Raw genomic sequence first — 23,626 nt, forward strand, 5'->3', positions numbered from 1 at the left:
CTCTGCAGCTTCAATTAAAGCTTTTAACACTCATTAAAATTCTCTTTAGCAATTTATTTGAAGTGTATGCTCCTATACTGATTCTTATACTTTCAGAACACATTCACGAGCATCGCTGATATCTTTTCATGCATTAATGAAAGGTTTATGTTAACACCAGTGGGGAGATATTAGAGTGTCTCAGTTTTCATTATGGGTAATGAAAATGGTTCATGTAGCTCATATGTGTGCTTAGAATTGTACTATATCTGTAGGTTTTAATGAAAATTGAAGTGGACCATTCATCACCATTCACTTCTAGAGATTTCAATTCCTTGCTCGTGTGTGAAGGAGATAAATGCATTTAATTAAAAAATGAAGAGGTCGGTACAGATAGATACTTATCAGAGGACATGTTTCATGTAAGACATGATAGACATCTAATATCTTAGTACAGCGTGGTATAGTTAGTGAGTAATCTTTCTTTAACCAGGATGAAAACTCAGTGGGATTACATTTCTTGTAAAAGAGTAACCCGGCTGAGAAGACACAACAAAATGAACAATAACTCATAATTAACCTTTTTGTAGTTAATTTTTTCAAAAAGGAGTGGGAATATAATGAAAAATAAATACACTCAAATAAAAAATGCATAGTAACATACAATCAAATATCACAGGAATAACTTCCATTATGGCTATATTCAAACTAACAGTGTAGAAATGAATATCTTCCGACATAAAAAATAATTCTAAATACAGCAGTCTACTACGGAAGCCCTACAACAATAATCAGTCTTTTTGCAAGGCTCATGAATGTGTAAAGCCCTTGTGAAATGTGTAGGTACCCTTCAAATCCTACCACATTCTCCTACTATAAGTCATCTGTCTTGTCTCAATAATTCATTAATGTAGGGGATTATACCATAGCGCTGTTCAAGCACGAGTCTTGAATCTGATTGGTCAGAAGGTTTTGAGTAATTTCTCTAACAGGAGCTCTGACAGTAATTACGGCTATCATTCAAATCAGTTTATATTAATGCGCTCACTGGAATACTGTTATTGTTTCTATAGTAACAGTAATTCATAGTATAGTATCTCATTCTCAGGGATTTATGGCAGACAATCCATCATCTAAGATAAATAATCTATGGATCTTAAAAAAAAAGTGGAGGTTGTTGTTTAATATAAGTAGTATAATTGTTGATGCTTTCTGTGAGGAGATGTTTGATTAACATTTATGGGAGGAGTCTCTACGGTCAGCGTTTTGTAACAGGGTTTGAGCAGTTTGCGTTTATTGGTTTCTCACAACTTATTAAATCAAGAGATGCTGTTCCATAGCTACTATAACAAAGGAGAACAAAGGAACTAAGTTGCCTCAATGTCGTTCCAGGACATCAAATGTAACAGTAAATGGTCAAAAAGTACCTTGTGTGGTTAAATTAGTAGTAAATGAAAAATTTTAATCATTAAAAAATGATGTGCTGCCAAAAAAAGGAACAATAATAGTACTGTTATATATATTTTTTGTGGTAACAGTGACACCACACCATTCCAGCATTGATTATTTTCCGATGGGATTTATTCCAGGTTTTTGCTTTGAAATTAGAGATCATTTTTTTGTCATCGTGCCTTACAGCTGTACCACGGACCAGTTCCACCCAGTGCAGCTCAGTGCCCGAACCTCGCTTCGGCAAGCGCATTGGCAACGACTTCTCTGTGGGTTCAGCCGTGATGTTCGAGTGCAACCCGGGCTATACTCTTCAAGGCTCCACGGCTATCCGCTGTGAAACGGTTCCCGACGCCCTGGCACAGTGGAACGACACCCTGCCCACCTGCATGGGTGAGTGTCACATCGTCTCTTCAGTCCCTATCCGATACGGTTTACTTAAAGCATTCATTAGAAGTTATCAGGAAGAGAACTGGAGCACTTATAAATGAACCGTGCGCTGTCACAGTCTTATTCAGAGGTGAAGAGGGTTAATTAGCAGTTCTACTAGGAAGATGGAAGCAGGCTCGGAGCTCAGCGCTTAGAGCTGAAGAAAACAGGGACACTGCACATAAGTCCCTTAATGCAAAAGCAGCACACTGTTTCCCTTCAGCAGTGCAATTAGTCAGGTTTAAAAAGTGTGGAACGGGACGTGGGTGGATGAATAGGCAAACTTCGACAGTGCAACCTCATTTTTAATTAATTAGCGGGAAATTTTGCACTTCTACATCCTAGCAGTGTCTTGGCTGTCTGCAGTTCTCACAGGATGCCATGTGCCTGGCCTTGTTTTGTTTTACTCAGTTTCCTGCTCAGAAACTGCAGAGATTTCTCGTGATTACCTGCACACATGCTGCATTCTGTATATCACTACTAAAATATTAATGAGCCAGAAATTGCTGTGAACTGAATTTCTTTAATAATTTAACCATCTGGCACAGATATATTGAGCATTTCTCCATATTCTGTCTCTCTCTCTCTTTCGATCTGTCTCTTTCTTTCTTTCTCTCTCTTTTTCACACACACAAACACACACACACACTGTCTGTCTGTATTTCTAACACTTACAAGTATGTCCTGACCTGCTCTTAGGTCCTTAATCAAAGAGGGGGGAAAAAAAGCTTTGTCCTGGCAGAGTAAGACAGCAGCCCACGCTATTATTATTGAAGGATCGACTCTCCAGCTTCAACAAGCAGGGACGATTGCCTAGGCTAGCTTCTCCACTGGGAGATGGGCATATGTCACTCTGTTAAAAGCCATTTGAATTCTGATTTGCACACTTTCACTTGTTCCAAATAAATACTCTGAAATGTTCGATGTGAATGAACTAAATGATCAGGCCAGAAAGTTTGGAACACGATATTTTTCGACCCACAAGGGCTTCCAAACCATTTTTAATGTCTGTTTGAAATGTAAATGTTGATTTCAAAAACTCAGTAGGGGGCTCTTTGCAGAAACAAATGCTTTATTCAAGTACAAATACAAGTTACTTTACCACTTACTGCCTTTGAGCATTTCCCAGGCATAAGCATGCTTCTGATTCGTTATACCTACTGGTATGCTTCCAAAATAACATCACACACTATTGAACCTTTTTCTTTTTTTCTTCTAAATCATTAGATTTTTTCATCACATTGTTAATCGTCATCCTGGAGAAGACACTAGCATTTACTTTTTCACTTCCAATTAGTCATCAAAACCCAGCCCTGCTTTATTCCAGTCTTGTGTCTGTGTTGCGTTCATTTCTTCAGCGATGTTAATGCGTGTTCTCTCTGGGGCTTTACCTTGACAGTGCCATGTGGAGGGGTTTTGATGGCACGTAAGGGCACCATCCTGTCCCCAGGCTATCCTGAACCTTACGACAACAATCTCAACTGTGTGTGGAAGGTGTCAGTCCCTGAGGGAGCTGGAATCCAGGTAAGTCCTTCAAATGAACCTTTTTTTTTTTTCCCTGTCAATAGAACAATCAGCAGTTTAAAAAGTGAAACTTCAATAAAGGGAATTATTAGCATCTAATGAATTATGTATGGGGCAAATGTTTAATTTGCAAATGAAGAGGACATGATGTAGCTTGATCTTTTCATTAAGTTTTCGAATTGTGTTTGTTCACTTATGGAAAGGCATCGTATCCATTGTTTGAGATTTTGAGGGCCTGATGGTGACATTGCATTCACAAACTACAAACAACTTTTGTCCTTTTGCTCAGATCCAAGTGGTGAGTTTTGCCACTGAACACAATTGGGATTCTCTGGATTTCTATGATGGAGCTGACAACAACGCACCCAGACTGGGCAGTTATTCAGGTAAGAACATGCTTTTATTTAGATTAAACTTGGAACAAGCACTTTGCGAGTTTACATTTACTTGTTCCCGGCGCTACTGCAGTTTTTTTTTTTTTTTTTTTAGCGTGCCCTTGACTTACACAGTTCATTTCTTCTTCTTCCTATTGTAGTCTCTAAATAGCTCTCTAATCTTTGCTGTTTGAGTAACACATAATTGCTATGAAGAATTGATCATGAGCCTCTCATTATGGCTTTTGTTCTCACAAAATCAGCCTACAAATCCAAAAGACTTGAGGAGCTTGCCTCCAGACCAGCATCATCTTATTAGAGCCCAAGCTTTGAGGTGTTAAACTTTTTACAACCATCATGTTGTGCTTGAGTGGCCAATTAATTTCCTTTTCTGGTGGGTCTATTATCGGATACCGCCGACTGGTGCACCGCTTGTGTTTTGTTCTTAAACAATGTGACTAGTGCAAACACATCGATGATATCAATGTGTGCTACTCAAAGGGTGCAGCAGGAGGGGATGCACTGATTAGCCAGGTCTTTTTAGGATCTGCACCTTTATGTGACTGTGAGGGACAGTGCTAGCTTCCGCTCTGCTCCTGCTGACTGTACAAGCGCTGACCCACTGTGCTTTATATGTTGGGGAAAATTTTGGCAGCCACTGTGAAGTGGATAAGCTAGAGTTATAGCACATGAAACTCACCCTCGGTGAGTAATAGTTGCTTTCAGAAGTGCACAAGATAGTTAAGTTGAGACTTCAGAATAGTTCAGATAAAATATAGATTCTTAATCAATGTAAAGATTGCATTTTGTGCAAAGGGCGTTTAGTCCTTGATTTGTGGATTAGTGAATGAATTCTGAGAAATGTTCCTACACTTCTAGGTCTCATCCACTGCATGGTAACATGTTACCAATAAGATTGCAAAGATTCAAACACTGGGTAACTGATCAGAAGGTCAGGGATCGAGCCTCAGCACTGCCAAGCTGTCACTGTTGGGCCCTTGAACAGGGCCCTTAATCCTTTGTGCTCCAGGGTTGCTATATTTTGGCTGACCTTGTGCTCTGACACCATCTTCCTAACAAGCTGGGATATGTGAAAAATGAGCTTCACTGTGTTATGCTGTATATGTGATAAATAAAACCTGCTTCTTCTTCATTAATAGACTTGCAGCTAATCCACAGTGAGTGTAAAACAATGAGTAATCACTGAGCCACTGCTTTCCCACAACTATGCAGCTCTTGATTTCTATTAAAAAATAATCAGATACATCTAAATTACTGTTTCAGTTTTTAAGACTGAATATTTATTTTAGTTTAAAATTCAGACTTATCCCTACAATTTGTTCCCATTTTCTGGAACAATAATATAATTAGTCAGGTTCGATTAGAAATTCATTTAAGTCTTTTTTTTATTATTTATCGAAATGTCATTTTTGCAGGGTTTTAGTTTTTCAATTGTTTTTGCTTTCAGCCAGTGATGAATTTCTTCAGAAACCATAAAACAAATAAGGAACATTTTTATTACCAAAAAAAAAAAAAAAAGAAAAGAAAGAAAAAGCTGGTCCCCACTAGGAAAACTTTTTATTATTATTATTATTATTTCTATTATTTAAACAAGCCGAGTGATTTCCATCTGGTTTCTAAAAATAAAGGTTAAAGTGAAAGATTTAGATGGAGTATGTCATTAATTTGCAATGCAAACTTTAGTTGTTTGTATTCAAATTTTCTAATCTTTAATACGGTGCAAAATGCTTACTACAGAGTGTAAAACATGTTACTGCATTTCTTTCCAGGAACAACCATTCCTCAGCTGCTGAACAGCACGTCCAACAACCTTTACCTGAACTTTGTATCTGACATCAGTGTTTCAGCAGCAGGCTTCCATCTGGAATACACAGGTACAACCAGAGGGCAGCTTCATACCCACCACTGAGATCCATCCACTCATCTCTTATTAAAAACCGACACTGCGGCGCAGACTAGACTGCAATTCAGCACCTGTGGCATGCGAGAAAAAGACTCTCTCCTTTAACTACGAGTTAGCCGTGATGCATTAGCGGGAAAAGTGTTTAATACTACTGAGGGACTTAACCATGCAAACTTTTTTTTAGTCCTTCCCTCCCTTTTATCAGAACATTGCAATCCTCTTTCCTCTTCCAGTGATTTATGTGGAATGACAGAGGCATCTGTTCTCTCTGCGATTTTTATTAGTAGAGCATTTAAGATGTGTTTATGGTAAAAATAACAACTAGTGACAAGGCTTAGACCCGGTAGGCTTGTTTGGCATGAAATGAAATGTATGGAAATAGGACAGTGAAAGCCAAGTCACTTACAATTTACTCTAGAAATAGCCACATAATCTGCACATGAGTCCTGGGAGAGCTGCACCTGCTCTACACAAAAACCTGCCTACTGTTTCATCCAGGAAATAAAGCAACAGCATTTATTCAACTCAAAATGAGTTTTACTCTAGAATTAACAAGCTAATTCTATCTACCTACAGTATAGTTATGTAACCTTTTGACTATACACTGAAAAATTAGTAATATGCATTCGGTTAGATTTAAGCAAAAGAAGTTCTGTAAAGTTTATATTAAAAGGTTATTAACAAAAAGTGATTTACTGGGTTGTAGTTAAGGCTCCAGGTTACAGATCAGAAGGTTGTGCTTCAAGCCTCAGCACTGCCAAGCTTGATACTGATGGGCCCTTGAGCAAGGCCCTTAATTCTCACTGTTTTAGGGTTTCTCTATCATGGCCGACTCTGTGCTCTGACCTTAGCTCCGTAACAATCTGGGATATGCAAAAAAAAAAAAAAAAGAACAGAACTTCACTGTGTGATATTGTAGATTTGATAAATAAAGGCTGCTTCTTCTTCATTTATAGACCTGCAGCTAATCTACAATGAGTATGAGTAGTCACTCAGAATCAGATACATCTAAGTTACTGTTTCAGTTTTTAGACTGTTTATGTTTAGTCTGGGTTAAAACTTGGAATTATCTTTACGATTTTTAACATTTTCTAGAATAGTAATAATCAGGTTAGGACATTTCACAGTCAGATTGAAGACAAATTATTACATATAATAATACCTTTCTCAATAAAACATGATTCAATTTCTTATACGAAACTCCATTTAATGTTTCTAATAACAAAATTGAATGTAGAGTGAGTGTGATCAATTCATGTAGTGTTCACGTAAACCAGTTACATTGTGGATTTTGGGTCTGATGGGAACTACACTTACAGTAAAATATATATATATATATACATATAGGCACTTAAAATGTCCATGGTAGAAAAACACAGCAGTATTGTATCTGCTGTATCTTTGTATTGTATCAGTATTGTATTTGTAGATCCAAATCATGTTGGATCTACAAATCCAAATTGTGAAAATTTTACGCAATCACTTGGAACTGATGCACACATTAGAATTATTAATATTTCATTTTTACAGTGTAGCTATTTCTATTATTCCACTGCGAATTTAACTTCAGCATTTGTGTCCACAGCAATTGGTCTCGATTCCTGTCCCGAGCCTCAGACTCCTACCTACGGCATCAAAGTGGGAGATCGCTACATGGTGGGAGATGTAGTTATGTTTCAGTGTGAACAGGGGTACTCTTTACAGGTGAGAATACACCCTGCTCTAAGGACACTGTCATAATTCCAACTTGTACAATATTTTTGTTAGTATATATAATTATGTACAGAATTGTATTTACAGTATCTTCTGTCGTTTGTTTTTGTCCAGGGCAATGCTCACATCACATGTATGCCAGGACCGGTGAGGAGGTGGAATTACCCTGTGCCTCTCTGCCTTGGTATGAAAATACAGTGGATTAAATACAGTATACATTGGGGTCCAAATTTTGTCTTATTTATTTATTTATGAAATGTGGAAAAAAATTCCTAGGTTACTAATAGTGATTTGTTCAAAGGGTCCTGTGCCTTTCATTGAGGCACATGTTCAGGCAATACTCCAATGGATTTAATGTGGATCATCAGGTATTCCCCAAAATCAAGGAGTGCACACTAACATTAAAGCAAAGCAATCATACCAAATACTAACTTCATGTAAATCATTTTGTAGAAAAGATTCTACTTTTCGCTCAAGTTGTTGTTGGTGATATGAACTGTAATGATTTTTTAATTAGAATTGAATTAAATTAGAAAAGAAAATCACAGTAGAAGCATTTTCACTATTAGCAAGGACACGTCTCTGGAAATCCACCCTACTGAATTTTTAAGTAAACAAAGGGCTATAGTACAAGGCATAATACGCTACAGGAAAGCCTGCTGTGACTAAAAGAGTTTTACTGTAACCTTAGTTATCTTTTATTCCCTCTGTTATTTCTGAAACCTTATTTTAAAATGCTTAACAAACTGCATCCCAAAAAATATTGGTTATTTCTGTAAATTTCTCAAAACCTTCTGAAAGAAGCTCCAGCTGAAAGCTTCCATTTCCTACTGTTTTTTACCCCTAGCCAAGCCGAAAATCATGAAATGGAAGGTTGAATAATTAACCGTCCAGCTGCTTACACACATCTTTAATGAAAGCACTCCCAAAACCCACAATATGACTTTTTTAACACTAATTTCCAAGTGCTTTCTGTTCGGCTCAGATAAGGCACAACACATCCCTGAGCTCGAGTGAATATGAATAAACGTAATAACACAAAATAAAACACATTTATTTTTTAATGGCTGGCTGGGTTATAGAGAATAGGTTTCGTTGATATAAATAATGAAGTTAATATTACACTCGGATGTGTTAAATTGCCCGAACGCTCCATGTGAGAGGTTATCCTCTCATCGTCTTCTCTCAGTGCAGGGTTTTAAATTCAAGTGGAGGACAGAGAAGCTAAATCTCAAAAACAATGAATAGCATTCGGATTAATTATTACGTTCTTTGGGGCGTTTTTCAGGAAAGACACGGGGAAACCATTTTTTAAAGACCAGAAGCTCATAAAATGGAGGTGATTTTCAGCAGACAATCTCATCTGTTAGTGGAACGTGTAGTCCAATCTTGGTTTTCCAGGCAACAAAATTAGACATATCAAAATTAATTAAAACAATCACAAGTGGAAATGGCCATTTGATAAGCAGATGGTGAGCGAAAAAGAGGGTTTTTTTGTTTTTTTTTTTTTTTAGAGAGAGAGAGATTAGAGTAAACATTTATGAAGTGAGAACCAAGAATGAATAAATGATCAGTGACAGCTGCAGCAGTTTGAATGTGCAGGGGAGCTGTGCTGGTGTCGTGAGAGCTTTACTCACTGATTTGCAATGTGATAGACCGGAGCATTAACCCAAAGAGCTAAATAAAAATAATTAGATAGATCTCATTCCCTTTATTGGATTTGCACGGTATACGGGTCCCAGAACAAACACATCAAATCAAGACACGCGAGCACGAGCGTAGGCATCGTTATGTGTTCTGTCTGCTTCTCAGCAAGACACCAAATGGAGAATGTCTTTCATCGTTAATTTGAAATGCTCAAAGCAGACACACAAAGCTTGCCATGCATACCAGGGATTTTATACTGTATATATATATATATTTTTCCCCCTGTCTCAGCCTGTAAACATCCCCACAAAGCTTGACTGGTCACAACACAAGCACTAGTAAGCTCAGAGGTTTACCTCACAAGCCAGACCTCTAGAATTTGTTCAAAAGAACCACATAATTTTAAATGAAGAGGTCATTTGACTGACACATGACCAACCAGAGCTTATAAGTAAACATGCAATCTTGTTCATTTAATGCTAACTGCTTCAAACAAAATACTTTTGAGATTCTGTCAATGTTGAGCAAAATTGAGCTGGTGTGGTGTTCAAGAGCTCAGGAAAGTACATATACACAGTGGAGAACATGATGCTGAAGCTTGTGGCCAGAAAAGCGTACACAGGAGCTCAGACACTCAGTGGCCAGTGAGTCCTGAAACAATTTTTCAAACAAATACCATCATACTGTTTGTACCAATGTTCATTTACATTTACATTTACATTCCTGGCTGAGCAGAAATGTAAATGTTAATTCTCAGAGCATTTCTGCCTCAAACCTTCCAAGTTTCCAGAGCTTTCCACCTGGACATCATGAGATCCCAGTAACTGCAGTTCTCGCTCAGCTCAAGGTCAAGTTTATGTCTTTGAAAGCTTTGTCACTGATCAAGGGAAACCTTGTTTATCTTTTCTGTTTTGCAGTAACAGTTTTCGATGCGCTTTGGTTTGTTCCTGATCAAAGAAAACTTTCCTCTTTCTCAGTAATGTTTCAGTTGCTTTGTCCTTTATCCTCTCTAATTCTCTGTTGCTTCTCCTCCTTTGAAGGCATTCTTTCTTTCATTACTGAGATGTGCACACGCTTTCCACTGGCTCATGTTTTTGCCACAGTTAGCCTTATCAGCTGGAACTTTTAAGCTCCGATGCACCCTTTCTTTCAGTCGGAAATGCCATTTAATCATTCTTTAAACATTTCACTGCTTTCCTATTGGATAAATCCTTCACTGTCACAAACCAGACCATGCCGATAGTCGGTTCTCTCAGGTGCTTATTTTAAAAAAAAAAAAAGAGAGAGAGAGAGAGAGAAAGTAAGTAATTGGGATCAGAATTCAATCGGGTTGTGCTTCTCGTTTCTTCTTGCAGCCAATTTCCCTGCAGGTTTTTTCCTGTTTAACATTAGGAATAAGAAGGGTGTGAAGAAAAGAAGGGTTATGTCAAAACAAGAGGCAACTGATATATCACTGTGATAAATGTGTTGTTCTGTTTGAGGATAAGCAGGCCTCTTTGAGGTGCTGTTATCTAATGATTCAGAAGCTGCTCTGTGAATTAGCAACAATTAGGCATCAATCTTATTATTTTCCAACCTGTGTTTCCGAACCTGTGCTGTCCTGTGTTTCGTTTTTATTTCCACCAATAAGTAAATCATTCTGTTGATTCGGACATCGTGCAGAATTTGGATGTCCTTCTTGCCAACAAATAAAGGTGTCAAAGTGTCCATTTTTTTTTTTTTTTTGTACAATTTAAAAGGCAGCCATATACTCGGGTAATAAATTGTAATGTTTCAGTATTGTTATAATGTATTAATTAACCCACAGCCAGTATATCACTAGATTTGATACCTCTTACCTGTGATACAATATGCTGTCATTAAAGCAGAATCTCAAATGGATTCCGGTTCACTTACTGTCTTCCCTACAAAGGGTGCAGTAACATACACAGTGGAACACTATTTCAGATTCAACCAGAGAAAATGCTAAAGCCATTTATTTGTTGTTGTTTAGTATAGTCTTTTATTTGACACTAAAACCTTTGTATATGACAGTATGATAGGATATGATACTGCAAGACTCATCACACATTTCTTTGGAACAAGCATTAAATGTAGAACGGGTTGCTCCAGCTCCAGAACTGAGTAAAGCACAGTTCTACCAGTAAGAAGAGCAGAGTTTTCCTGATTGAAATAAGCAAGAACTTTTCCATAATGAATCCTATTGGATATAAAAGCTGCTTTTATGACTAGCAAGAGTGAGACAACCATTAAGCAAGACATGGACACTAGAAATTAAAAATTAACCACTGCAATTATAACCCAGCATGATATTGATGAGTTGTGTTGGTAAAATGAGTCTGCAATGGCTTCTCCACAGCTCAGTGTGGAGGATCCCTGACTGAAATGAGTGGTGTGCTCCTCAGCCCTGGTTACCCTGGAAATTACCCCAGTGGCCTTGACTGCTCCTGGACCGTCACCTTACCCATTGGCTTTGGTATGGCTACATGACTTGGTTACAGAAATGAAACTGGCTACACAACTAGCTTGCCTAGGAGAATTGACTTGTCCTTATACAGCAACATTAACTAATCTGTGCTATTACTGCTAGTGAAGTAGATATCTCACTAACAATGTTATTTTTGTTTAACTTATCTGTTTTAATTTTACCCTTATAGAGCTCTATAGCTAATTACCATATGAGATTTAGTGGATATTAATCAGTGGATATTATAGAAATATAGAAATTTCTACAGGGTGTAATGACAGCTGATTCAGCTAGTAAACAAACTTTTGATTCGCTAGGATTTTTGCCAATGTTTTTTTGTTGATGTTTTTAGTAGGTAAGTAAGTTTTATACTGCATAAACCAGAAGGTCACTAGCAAGCATATTGTGCTAACCAGTAGCTAATTTTTCTAGCAAGCTAGCAAACATTACCCTAACTATTATATTAGGTAAACCACTATCCGAGTTAACCCTTGCACTAAGAAGGTTGAACTCTAGAAGCAAAATTGTTAATATGGGCAGCATGATGGTGCAGTGGGATACTGCTGATACCTCCAGAATCTCCAGTTAGATCCTGAGCTTAGGTTACTCTCTGTGTGGAGCGTCACAGCTTCTCCCCATCATCCACGTGGGTTTAACAACCGACTATTTAAAGTTGTGGTTTAACAACGTTTATTGCGAGGAAAAGAAATCAACTCTAAATGTTAAACAGACTTTTAGAATAGGCTTTGGTTGAGTTTTTGTGCAGGATTTGCTGTGTTATTACTGAGCGGATTGTAAGTATAAATGTTTTCCTTTAGGAATCCATCTGCAGTTTCTTAACTTCTCCACCGAGGCCATCCATGACTATCTGGAGATCCGGAGCGGTTCAGCAGAGGCCAGTTCTGTGATTGACAGGTTCAGCGGACCTCAGGTGCCAGAATCTCTGTTCAGCACCACCCATGAGACCAGTTTCTTCTTCCACAGCGATTATTCCCAGAACAAGCCTGGATTCCACATCACTTACCAGGGTGAGCTCACCTTTACATTACTCTCCAAAACATGACTCCTAGGCATTATATGGAATCTTTACATGAAATGTTTACATTAATGAACCTTTAATGACAGTAGTTAATCATGTGGCATTTGTCCAAATCAATTACACTAACTTAATCAAAGAGATTAAATCAACAAGTGAAATTAGCTCCATGAAACAACCTCTGTTAATAATGCTGACCTATTCCACAGCATGCACTTTGTACGTGTGAAGTTTTCTAATCATCCAATGTAATCTAATCACTGGGATCATCTAACCATCATGTCTTGTTTATTTAAATGTTGATATTTACACCTTAACTATGAACAAAAGTGCATGAGTATATTTATTCATATAATCAGCCGAATGGTGCACATACATATATATATATAGAGAGAGAGAGTTCTCTGTATTTTGACTTTAGACTGATTATTTATTCGCTTAGCTTTTGATTTTATGGCTGAGGGATTTCAAGATATTGAAATCCCTTTTGTGCAGGTTTGCATTTTTGAGCTTGTCTGCCTTTTCTCGAGTCAACAGGTATTTTTCACTTGTCTCAGTGTGACTCACTTTTGTATAAAAAGCAGAAGACAAAATAAGTTTTAGGCTAATTCAAAGCATAGGAATGAGAAGTAGAATATATAAAAAATATTTTAAAAGCATCCCATAGTAGGCTAATGTATAGAAAACAGCCTGTAGTGAGGTAGTCGGCAAAGTTTGCGTAGCTAATAGTTCAGACGTGCAACATAACCCTTGAAAAGTCAGTCGGTTTATGTGTCGATGTGTGCAGTTTTGCAGATTAATTTCTACATGCTACGTGCTCAGCGAATACGGCTTTCTGTGAACTAGGACACGTCTTGGGATGATAGCCTGTAAATGAAGCCTGCTCATGACTTATAAGGGAATTGTTGTGATCTAGATATTGGAAACTCATTATTAATGTTGTTTTATGTCTGGCTTACACTGGTTGTAATTAGGACAGTTTCTTGGTTTTCCCTGAGTTTTACATTCATGCAATCTGAAAGGACTTGAATTAAAATGACTTTTATTTTCTAAAATTATTTTCTAACATTTTTTTTTGAATGGATGATTATGAAATATTTATGAAAATTGTATTGTTTTGGAAAACAAAACAAAACATAATCATATTGCTCTTACTTTTGTACTGTTCTTGCCTGGTATGTGATGTCAGATATGCTTTACACTAATGTCTGCATAGAGTACTTCGCTCATAATGTTGCTGTTTTATGGTCCACAGCTTACCAGCTTCAGAGCTGTCCTGACCCACACCCCTTCAGGAATGGCATTGTGATTGGCAGTGACTTTAGCGTTGGTATGACAGTGTCGTTCGAGTGCCTGCCAGGTTATTCCCTAATTGGAGAGACCTCTCTCACCTGCCTTCATGGCACAAGTCGCAACTGGAACTTCCCTGTGCCACGCTGTGAAGGTGACCAGTTCATACTGACACTTCATATCTTAATCCTGTGTGTAAAGCTCTATAGCCGGACATGGGGGTGCTAGAAGTTCTGCTTCATTCACTGCTTTCAAGATTATTCACCGTAACCTTTTTAATTGCAATTGTTTAAATAAAAGAAAAATACTCAGATAGAAAGCTTTTCACTTGAGTAGACAAAGTCACAGTTTAAGTTCGCATTATCACTCTGTAGTTATTAGCCGACATGTTTTATATCCTCAAACTTTGCAGCCAGAGTCTTCTGTCACTGTGAAATAAATTCCTCACAAGCTCTCAGTACAAAATAAATTCATGAACATAACTATTTAAAGCTCAGACTTATTATTTAAAATGTTCTGGTTATTTATTGGAGACATAGAGCTTTTTATTCCTGAACATTTTTACTGACAGAATCAGGTCCAAGTTAACATTGTGGAATAAGTTAGAGTTTTCCCTGTGCTAACACACCCTCTCTCTGTCTCTCTCTCTCCCCCAACCCAGTATTACCAAACATTTTGGCAAAAAGAACAACAACTTTTATTAATAAACATATTACTTATAACACTGAGTGTCCACAGAAACATAAGAACAGAGATGACTGAAGAGATATTGATCATTAATATAGGTATTTATGATATAAATAGATATAATAATAATAATAATACAAGACTGTAATAATAATAATAATAATACTACAAGACTATAATAATAATAATAATAATACAAGACTATAATAATAATAATAATAAAAAAGACTGAATGATTTCAGTCATTCAATACATTATTTTTAATAATAATTCTCTCTCTCTCTCTCTCTCTCTCTCTCTCTCTCTCTCTCTTTTTACACTTTTATTGTGTTTGTTAGGCTTCCTGTATTCTTTAAAGGATGCTTTCCAACATGCACCCAGTTTGTGATTGTGTTGTTGTTGCTGTAAGGTTGCGTAACATTAGCACCTATTGCACTTTCTGGTGCAAAACTATATCTCTGTTGGTATTGATCTGCATTATATGTACAGCAGGTGCATTATCAATACCATCCACTGAGTATACATGATTTTTTTAAACACATCCTCTTTCTGATATACATCTAGTACACAGTACACTTCCAGTACGAAGTGCACATGCAGTGCAGCACACAATACACTCCAAACCAGCGATAAATAAATAAAAATATAACATTATACGGTATGTGTAAAAATGCTTAAAACACCATTCTGCATCCCTGTAGCCCTCTTTTCTTTGTCCTCAGAAGGTTCGAGTCTGTTACAAAACGTGTTTCTAAATGGGAATGTGTTGTATGCGATATTTCTTATTAAACTAATGTGATCTTTGCATTTTGTTGCTTTTCTGTTAAGGGCAATAGGCTGGGGTAATGAGAGATAAGCCTAAAGCGTATATTCTTATCATTACCTCAATGATATTTCCTAATGTGTCATGCATGCTTATGGGAAGAGCAACTTTCCTCTGACTTGTGATAAACAGTATTTTATATTTTTTGACTTATGCTAAATAAAATATAGAAAAACCTCTGATGTGCTAGAATAGATCATTTAAAGGTTAACTAATGTACTAAATGCCATTTTTACTCTCATAAAGCACTGTGTGGAGGAAACATTACTTCTATGAATGGCACCATCTTCTCCCCCGGCCACCCGGCTGAGTACCCGAACTTCCAGGACTGCGTGTGGAGCGTGAGGGTTCCTCCTGGTAATGGCATCTACATCAACTTCACTGTCCTCAGCACGGAGCCCATCTACGACTACATCACTGTGTGGTAAAAAGCTCATACACATCTCATGAATATCTAATGATGTACTTATTAACAAATCAGTTAATATCTCTCCGTCTGTGATGTCTCTCTCCGCATGTGCCGTCAGTGCTGGTCTGTCAGCTAGGACCGACTGATTACATGCTTAAAAGACTTAATCGAGTTCCAGGTTGAGGGAGTTACCAATTCCTCATGAGGAGGAAAAAGAGCAAATATTGGGTAAAGCTCATCGAGCATTGCTCTTAAGAGCCCCAAAGCAACACTCCTGTGTGTTTTTTGCATTTTTAAAGCTAAAAGCTATTAGGCAGAATGGTGAAATTTTTATCTTACCGGAACGTTATTAGTGAGCTTCATCACACAGATGTTTAAACCATCCATGCACAAGTTCATTCAATTTTTTTCCCCAAAAAAAGCAGCTATGAAAATTCTCCAAAATATTCTTCTCACTAAATAATTATAACTTATGCTCTATTTCTTTCCTCTACTCTCTTTATAGTCAGATATTGAGGCATAAAACGTGTAAGAACTGCTGTCCTCCGTTTCGTTTTGCATTTAAATGTGTGGATGCATAATTAAACAAGGTTAAAAATCTTTGCATTTCCCATCTCATTTACATTTCCTGTGAGCTTTGTCTCTCCTCTTACCCTTTAGGAAGAGAAGCTTGGCCAATTAAATCTTCTTCTGAGTTATTGCCATAGCTACCATTTTGTCTCTCTGTGGTTAAAAAAAATAATAATTTGGTGCGCTGCTTTAGTCATGCAGAAAGGAGGACTAGATTCGGAAAAAGACAGTCTAAGGGTTTCAGTGTCAATGAGTAAAGCAAAAATAATAATAATCAAATTCAAAAGACAGCTGAAGTCTTTTTGAAGGCCAAACTCTGTGATGTGAATGTGTTTTGTAGTCTGGCGTGCGGGGTGTTATTATTTGTATCAGTCGATTATGGAAAATGATGTCTCTGTTTGGAAATGATAAAACAGTGTAATAAGAGTCAGGTTTTACTCACAAACTCAGAGGCAGCCTGCTATTTTAAATAGATATTAGTAATGAGCCTTCACAAGACTGTTTCATGAGATGTGTAATAATGTATTGATTAAAACACAGCATGGCGCTCAGGAATTAATGTCCATTTCACACTGTAGTATTAAAGCATTAGACTGTTTTTCAGAGGAATACTGAAGACTTCTTTTATTTATGAATGATGTCTGTACTGCACTGCACTGCTCTCTACTACCAACTGCTTTAAATAATGCACCTGCAGCTGAGGTAGAGACTACAGTGCTGTCTTTTTTTGTTGTTGTTGTTGTTTGGTTTTGTTGTTTTCTTTTTAATCCCAAGCTGGATTGTGCTTTGTGGTTTGTGGTTTGTTTTTGGCCTTTGTTAAAAAGAACCAAGTAGCACGGTACACAACCTGGCGCACGCACACAACTGATATTTCAGTTCTTACACTGCCACATGAGCTCCAACTGACCGTTGAATAAAGGTGAACCAGGTAACAGAATGTTTCTTATCTGATTAGTATAACATATGCTATGTGGGCAAAATGTAATTTCTGGCATGTGTAATATAGCATATAGTAATATAGTAATAGTAATATAGTAATATAACAGCATAGACGCCCCTAGAGCATGATCAGATCTAACATGAACCAGTCTAATTTTCACACTTATCACAGGAGATCTAAACAATGTTCATATCTGCACCCTGAATCATGTATTCATGCATTAATTAAAACACTAAATCATCGGCTAGAAAACCTCTAATTAAGGCCGTGTTCACACTTGACTTCTTCATCATGAGAAATATCAGCACAATATTTTTTATTTTTTAGCAGTCCTGCGGGAAGTGGCAACGGGGTTATCAAAATGAGGCTGAAATTACGCACAAAAGTTTGGGAAAAGTTTGACTTTTCCCAGAAACACACTGAATGACGTCATAGACTTTTTAAAACACCCCACAAATCAGACTCATGTTAGGGGGAATGTGAAAGTGTCGATTGCTGTAGCATCACTTTTTTCTGCCTCCAACACCAAATCTATAACAAGTAAGCTGAACTAACCTATAGTTAGGCTACTATGAGAAATCATTCTAATCTAGATCATATCTACACTAGCTAGTAAGTCAGTATTATGAGAGACAAGCCAGGGCTCTGTGAGAACACTGCCATTGTTATGGTTACAGTATGCACATCATGTAAGCTTGGGAGTTAAAAATAAGTATTATAAATAAACTCAAAATTATTTACTTCATTGCAGAGCTCTCTTCTGTGTTACATTTACATCCTGAGATTTTTACACAGAGAACCAGAATGCTATAAGGTTGCAACCATGTATATGCATACGTTTACATCTAACCCGAGCAATCTTCATCCAGAGGGTGTAAAATGTGAATGACTTCCTCGGTTACCTAATTCATTTCCTGGGTAACTGACATACACCGGTTACCAAACATCAGCCATAACATTAAAACCACTGACAGGTGAAGTGAATTACATTGATAATCTCTTTAAAATGACATATCAGAGAGGGAGCGGGAGATATTATGTAGTTAGTGAACATGAAGTGGATGTGTCAGAAGCAGAAAAATGGGCAAGTATAAGAATCTGAGCATCTTTGACAAGAGCTCAATTCTAATGACATGAGCATTCATGTACCATGTACCACCTACATAAACATTGTTACAGACCAAGTACACCCCTTCATTGCAACAATATTCCCTAGTGGCAGTGGCTTCCTTCAGCAGGAAAATGCACCCTGCCATGACTTGAGTTCAACATGAGTTCAAGGTGTTGACTTGGCCTCCAAATTCCCCAGATCTCAGTCCAATCGAGAATCTGTGGGATGTGTTGGACAAACAAGTCTGATCCATAGAGGTCCCACCTCACAAATTACAAGACTTCAAGTATCTGCTGCTAATGTCTTGGTGTCAGAAACCAAAGCACACCTTCAGAGGTCTTGTGGAGTCCATGCCTCGCCGGGTTAGAGCTGTTTTGAGACCTAGCTACACAATATTAGGCAGGTGGTTTTAATGTTTTGGCTGAAGTCTGTTTTTGAGCAGTGATCTTGTACATGACCATGTTTTCCCTCACCCTAGTTTTGTACTTATCCTAGCCCTCTGATCGCAGTGTGCTGATTTTGATCTCTGGGTCAGTTTTTCTCTGCTGACCCTTACTTTCCCACAAACTTGGATGCTTTTGTATTCTGTGTAGTTTTGGTATCGACCCGAACTGCCTTCCAAATGTCATCTCTAAAGCCCTTGTTACACATACACCATATTTATGATATAAGTATATAGAGGTATACTCTCAACAGCCACTTTAATAAGACAGATGAAGATAGGGAAAAGATTCATTTTTACACACACACATTTCAAGTTATCGGCTGTCCAGAGTCTGTGCCCACTCTAGCATCAGATTCCTGTTTTTTTGGCTGACAGAAGTAGAACCTGATGTGGTCTTTTGCTGTTGTAGCTCATCCACCTTACGGTTTAAGATTTCTGAGATGCTTTTCTGCTCACCACACTTATAAAGCAGGGTTATTTGAGTTACTGTAGCCTTCCTGCTAGTTCAAAGCAGTTGGCCATTCATTTTGCACTATTCTGTGTAAGCTTTATAGACCTTTTGCATTTTCAATAATCAGAAGTTCCTTTTTAATGCTTAACACTTATAAGGTCATACCTATAAACACAACGTAATCATTCCGAAGTGGTTATGTTTTGTTAATATTTCGGTTATTATAATATTTCTATCATAATATTTCTAGCCCTGCAGCTAGCCGCTGGTCCATCAGCTAAATACCTTACATAAATGATTGAAAATGCTGCAACAGAGCATCTGCTACAGAATCCAAGCTGGTTCGTTTTGAAAAACAGGAGTTAATGAACTCCAATCAGATTTTTTTCATCCATTGAATGTCTTTTTTTTGTAGTCTATTACCCTAAAAAGCTGTGCTGGCTTCGCACCTGGAGCGCCATTTGACAAAAACTGTTTTCTAATTTAGACGAACATATGCACCATATATTCTTGCAGTACTGTACAGATATTACATCTGTTTGGAAACAGTCCCTAATGAACTTTTATTTATATTTTTTTTGGGTTTGTGTGACTGTGACAGGGATGGACCAGACCAAAGCTCACCACAGATTGGCCAATTCAGTGGGAATACAGCTCTGGAGTCAGTGTACAGCACTTCAAACCAGATCCTCATCAAGTTCCACAGCGACTTCAGCGGCAGCGGCTTCTTTGTCCTGAGCTACCATGGTGAGAGATTTAGAGACGAACATCCACAGACCTCCAGTTATATCGACTCCATTTTCCCCAATGGCTAATACACATGCCCAGTTTGGTCTATGTACTGCATATTTATAGACTTATACCAAAATATGTGTATAAGTGTATTCGTATAAGTCATTCCAAACACAAATACCTATATGCATAGATACCAATAAGCTCCGAACTGGCCACAAGGTTGCTCCTACACTGATTACACAAACATAGAGGCATTAGGAAGCTGAGCAGACACTGGACTGATTCGTTGTCTGCTTGTGTTTATGACTTGCGACATGTTTCCATATCGATCCTCTGCCTGTGGCAAGCATCTCTCCTTCCTAACAAGTGCAATACCCTGAGAGCAAGAAAGAGAATTGTTTTGGTGAATTGTTTTGCCTAAATGGCAGTCTGATCGTTTAAGCAGGCCGATATGCCCTTCAGCCATATTGTACACATGTCTGCATTTTCTGTAGCCACTGGCATTAGTAAATGTCATTTATTTTGATCATTTTAGCAACGTAAAGGAGCTTAGTGCACCAAACCGTGTTATCACTGTAGAGAGCACTGTAATTTATTCTCTGTGCACCCACTTCCGAAGTCACACATCCTGTAGCCTCTGCTATACATTTATAACAAGGAGAATACTGTGTCTGTGATTACAGCATCAGTATGTGACCTGGAATTTGTTGTTTCCGCATAATCAGTTTTGCTTTTTTACCTAGTGATTTTATAGTCAAATGAGGCATCTATCCTTTTGTTCAGAATTTAGCACATGTTCATGCCTGTCGCATGACATTACCATCTCAGATTGTAGTGAAGGAAATCAAAAGTGATCAGCTTAGAAATATGATCAAGATTTAAGAGGCATTAGATAAACACAACAGTGTTAGAAACGTTCCAAACAGTCTGCTTAAAGACACTACACTATGTTCTCAATAGCAAGAAACATCTCATCCGAGTTTCCTTTTGCTTTTTCAGCTCCGGAGCATTCGGTTCGATGATTATAGACCGAAATGGAGATGCTCTCATGGGGCTGTGGAGTGTAGTTAAGCGTGCACAGGGAGAATTTAATACTAGAACGGCGCACATAGGGATTGAAAGCCCAGATGTAACTACAGACTTAAGTGGTATTCCAAAGTGAGGTGGAATTTGTGTGAAACAGAAGTGTGTCTCACATGTGCCATTCTCAACTTGGAATTTTTCTTGTGCAGTACCAACATAATAAAAGAGAAGTCCAGTGCCACCCTCTGAAAGTTTGTCATTTCATCTCTTGTATATAGTATCTCATAGCTTCATTAAATGCATACATTTAGCAGTCAGATATGAAAGGGAAAAAATGCTAAATAATAGGATGAACTGGATCAAGAGCTGTTTTTAAACTGCTGATTAATGAGGGCTGAACAAAAAAATCAAATTTGCAGTGATTAATATTATAATTACAATTAGAATTATTCATGGAGCAATATATTCATGCATTGTTACACTAGACTCCTGTTAGATGTTTATTTCTGTGATTGACATTTTCTCCTATCTATATTATAGTTTTTTTTTTTAATATCTCTTGCTTTTATGTTACATCATATTGCATTTAACCGCAAAGAAAAAACACTTTCTTTTTCAGTCCGCATTTTCAATCCACGCCGGACAATTGGCGTAACCAGCTGCATAACTCTGAATACAAGCATCTTTTCCTGCATAATACTGATGCAACTTCTGGGTTTAAATCTCTATCTCTGAATGCGGCCCATGGAGACTAATGAAGAATGTCACTGCTGTGGCTGCCAATTAGAGACCAGACAGATATTGAACATAGCGATAGGACCAGACCTTATATGCCAGTTTATTGGGAAGAAGGAATCCAGAAGCCCCGTGGACTTTCAGTATGTGAAGTCCTACGTGTCTAAACTTGGCTTTCCATTAGACAAGGTGACACAAGCAGTGTCCTCCAGCTTCTTTCCTCAGCTACTCATGTCCTCAGCAGCTCAAACGTATAGATCTCCATCTTAATCAGTTAGCTGTTCCCACAGTTACAGCTTCAGAACCTCAAACAGACTCGCCAACATCGAGATCCTGATCAAGCTTTATTAACACCAGAATGAATAACAGACAAATGATGTGGTGCTACTTGAAGTAATTAACAGATGCTGTTATCTATATGAACGAGAGAAACTGTGATGTAATAATAATGATGTGAATGTAGCTGCCACGAAACCTTAGGAGACTAATTAATCCTATTTCCTCTTAAGTGGTTTATCCACTAAGTGTCCAGAGACTTGTGTGTTTGCTTTTAACTCTTGTAATAACATATGCTACAACTCCTCTGTGGTTCTCTGACTTGCTAATTCATGTCATGGCATGGCTTTAGGTTTAGGTGATGTTAACCAACGCAGTGCGTCATAGAGGTGCCAGGAGCGAGGAGCATTCCTCCTGTGTGACTGTGATGCAGAGCACTAGCACTGTGATAGTCATCCTTCGGCACACTGCAGTGTCACCATATTTAATCACATCATTAGCTGCCTCTGCAGGTGCCCCTGTCATTAGCTGTGCCTCAATGCCAGCTCAGCGTGGCCTCCACTTCACTTTGCAAAACACTCTCATGCAAATGACCAGCTTAGGAAACAGCAGCGGCACTGGTGCAAGTTGATTAGATTTCCACATGATTGTTTTGTCTTCTAAAATTTGAACTCCTGCTGTTTTTCACGTCTGCATCCTTTCTCTCTGTTTCTGAAACCCCCAAATATATGAATAGTCACTTTAAGATTAAGTAGTTAGGGCTTTTTGATTGTATTCCCTCTGGTTGTATTCGCTCTGTTTTTAAAATGTGTGATGTTGGCTTCTCTTCATCTACAGCTTATCAGTTACGAGTGTGTCAACCTCCTCCAGAAGTGGCCAATGCAGACGCTCTAATGGAAGACACAGAGTTCGAGATTGGTAGGATGGTTTTTCCTTCTTTTGCATTCACGGATCCTCATTTAAAGGAAAATTATGTAAACTTTGCATTTTTACTTACGTATGATAGCCCGCAAGTCTGTCACTGTCACAGCCTGGGTTTGATTACCGGGGAGCCACTGAGGGGTTGACTCTAAGTCAAAAATGGGAAGGTTGTGTTAGGAAGGGCACCTGGCATAAAACTTGGGATAAAAATCAAAATATACAGATCAGATGATCTGCTCTGGCAACACCGAACAGGAAGCAGTCGAAGAAGAACAAAAACAACATATAAGTCAGCAAGTGAACTATATAATAATAGATCAGTTCTACCCACGCTATACAACGGGAAATACAAGGGATGAAAACTACTCAAACAAACTGAGTGCAAGTTGTTACCTCCCTTTTATTATATAAGTTTGTTTTGACACATATATTTCACATAAAGTTGTTTTTTTTCTTTTTCAAAAGAAGAAGAATCAGCTTTATTGCCAAGTACTGTGGGTTTTACATGTACAAGGAATTTGCCTTGGTGTACTGATGCATAACAGTGTAAACAAGGGTAAAAAACAAAAATATAAGAGAAATATTCTAAGAATTTTAAGCATGAAGAAAAATTAACTGTATAATAGTGCAGTGTAATGGTGTATAAAAGTGAACCAGTGCAAACATTA

The 23,626-nt window shown here is 37.8% G+C and overlaps 1 protein-coding gene across 5 annotated transcripts in view; it reads left to right on the forward strand.

The window, feature by feature from the left end:
• csmd3b (CUB and Sushi multiple domains 3b) overlaps nt 1-23,626 on the forward strand; it is a 414,649-nt gene that overhangs the window by 328,178 nt on the left and 62,845 nt on the right. For all 5 annotated transcript variants that reach the window (XM_058378182.1, XM_058378183.1, XM_058378184.1 and 2 more), the window contains 12 exons: nt 1,618-1,821; nt 3,257-3,381; nt 3,671-3,767; nt 5,546-5,650; nt 7,265-7,383; nt 7,507-7,576; nt 11,399-11,515; nt 12,325-12,534; nt 13,798-13,986; nt 15,589-15,766; nt 19,870-20,015; nt 22,875-22,955. In XM_058378182.1, coding sequence (XP_058234165.1) covers nt 1,618-1,821; nt 3,257-3,381; nt 3,671-3,767; nt 5,546-5,650; nt 7,265-7,383; nt 7,507-7,576; nt 11,399-11,515; nt 12,325-12,534; nt 13,798-13,986; nt 15,589-15,766; nt 19,870-20,015; nt 22,875-22,955 — 1,641 coding nt within the window. The remainder of the gene's footprint in view (nt 1-1,617; nt 1,822-3,256; nt 3,382-3,670; nt 3,768-5,545; nt 5,651-7,264; nt 7,384-7,506; nt 7,577-11,398; nt 11,516-12,324; nt 12,535-13,797; nt 13,987-15,588; nt 15,767-19,869; nt 20,016-22,874; nt 22,956-23,626) is intronic.

Source organism: Hemibagrus wyckioides, linkage group LG24 (genome assembly GCF_019097595.1).
Source record: "Hemibagrus wyckioides isolate EC202008001 linkage group LG24, SWU_Hwy_1.0, whole genome shotgun sequence".
NCBI classification, from domain to species: domain Eukaryota; kingdom Metazoa; phylum Chordata; class Actinopteri; order Siluriformes; family Bagridae; genus Hemibagrus; species Hemibagrus wyckioides.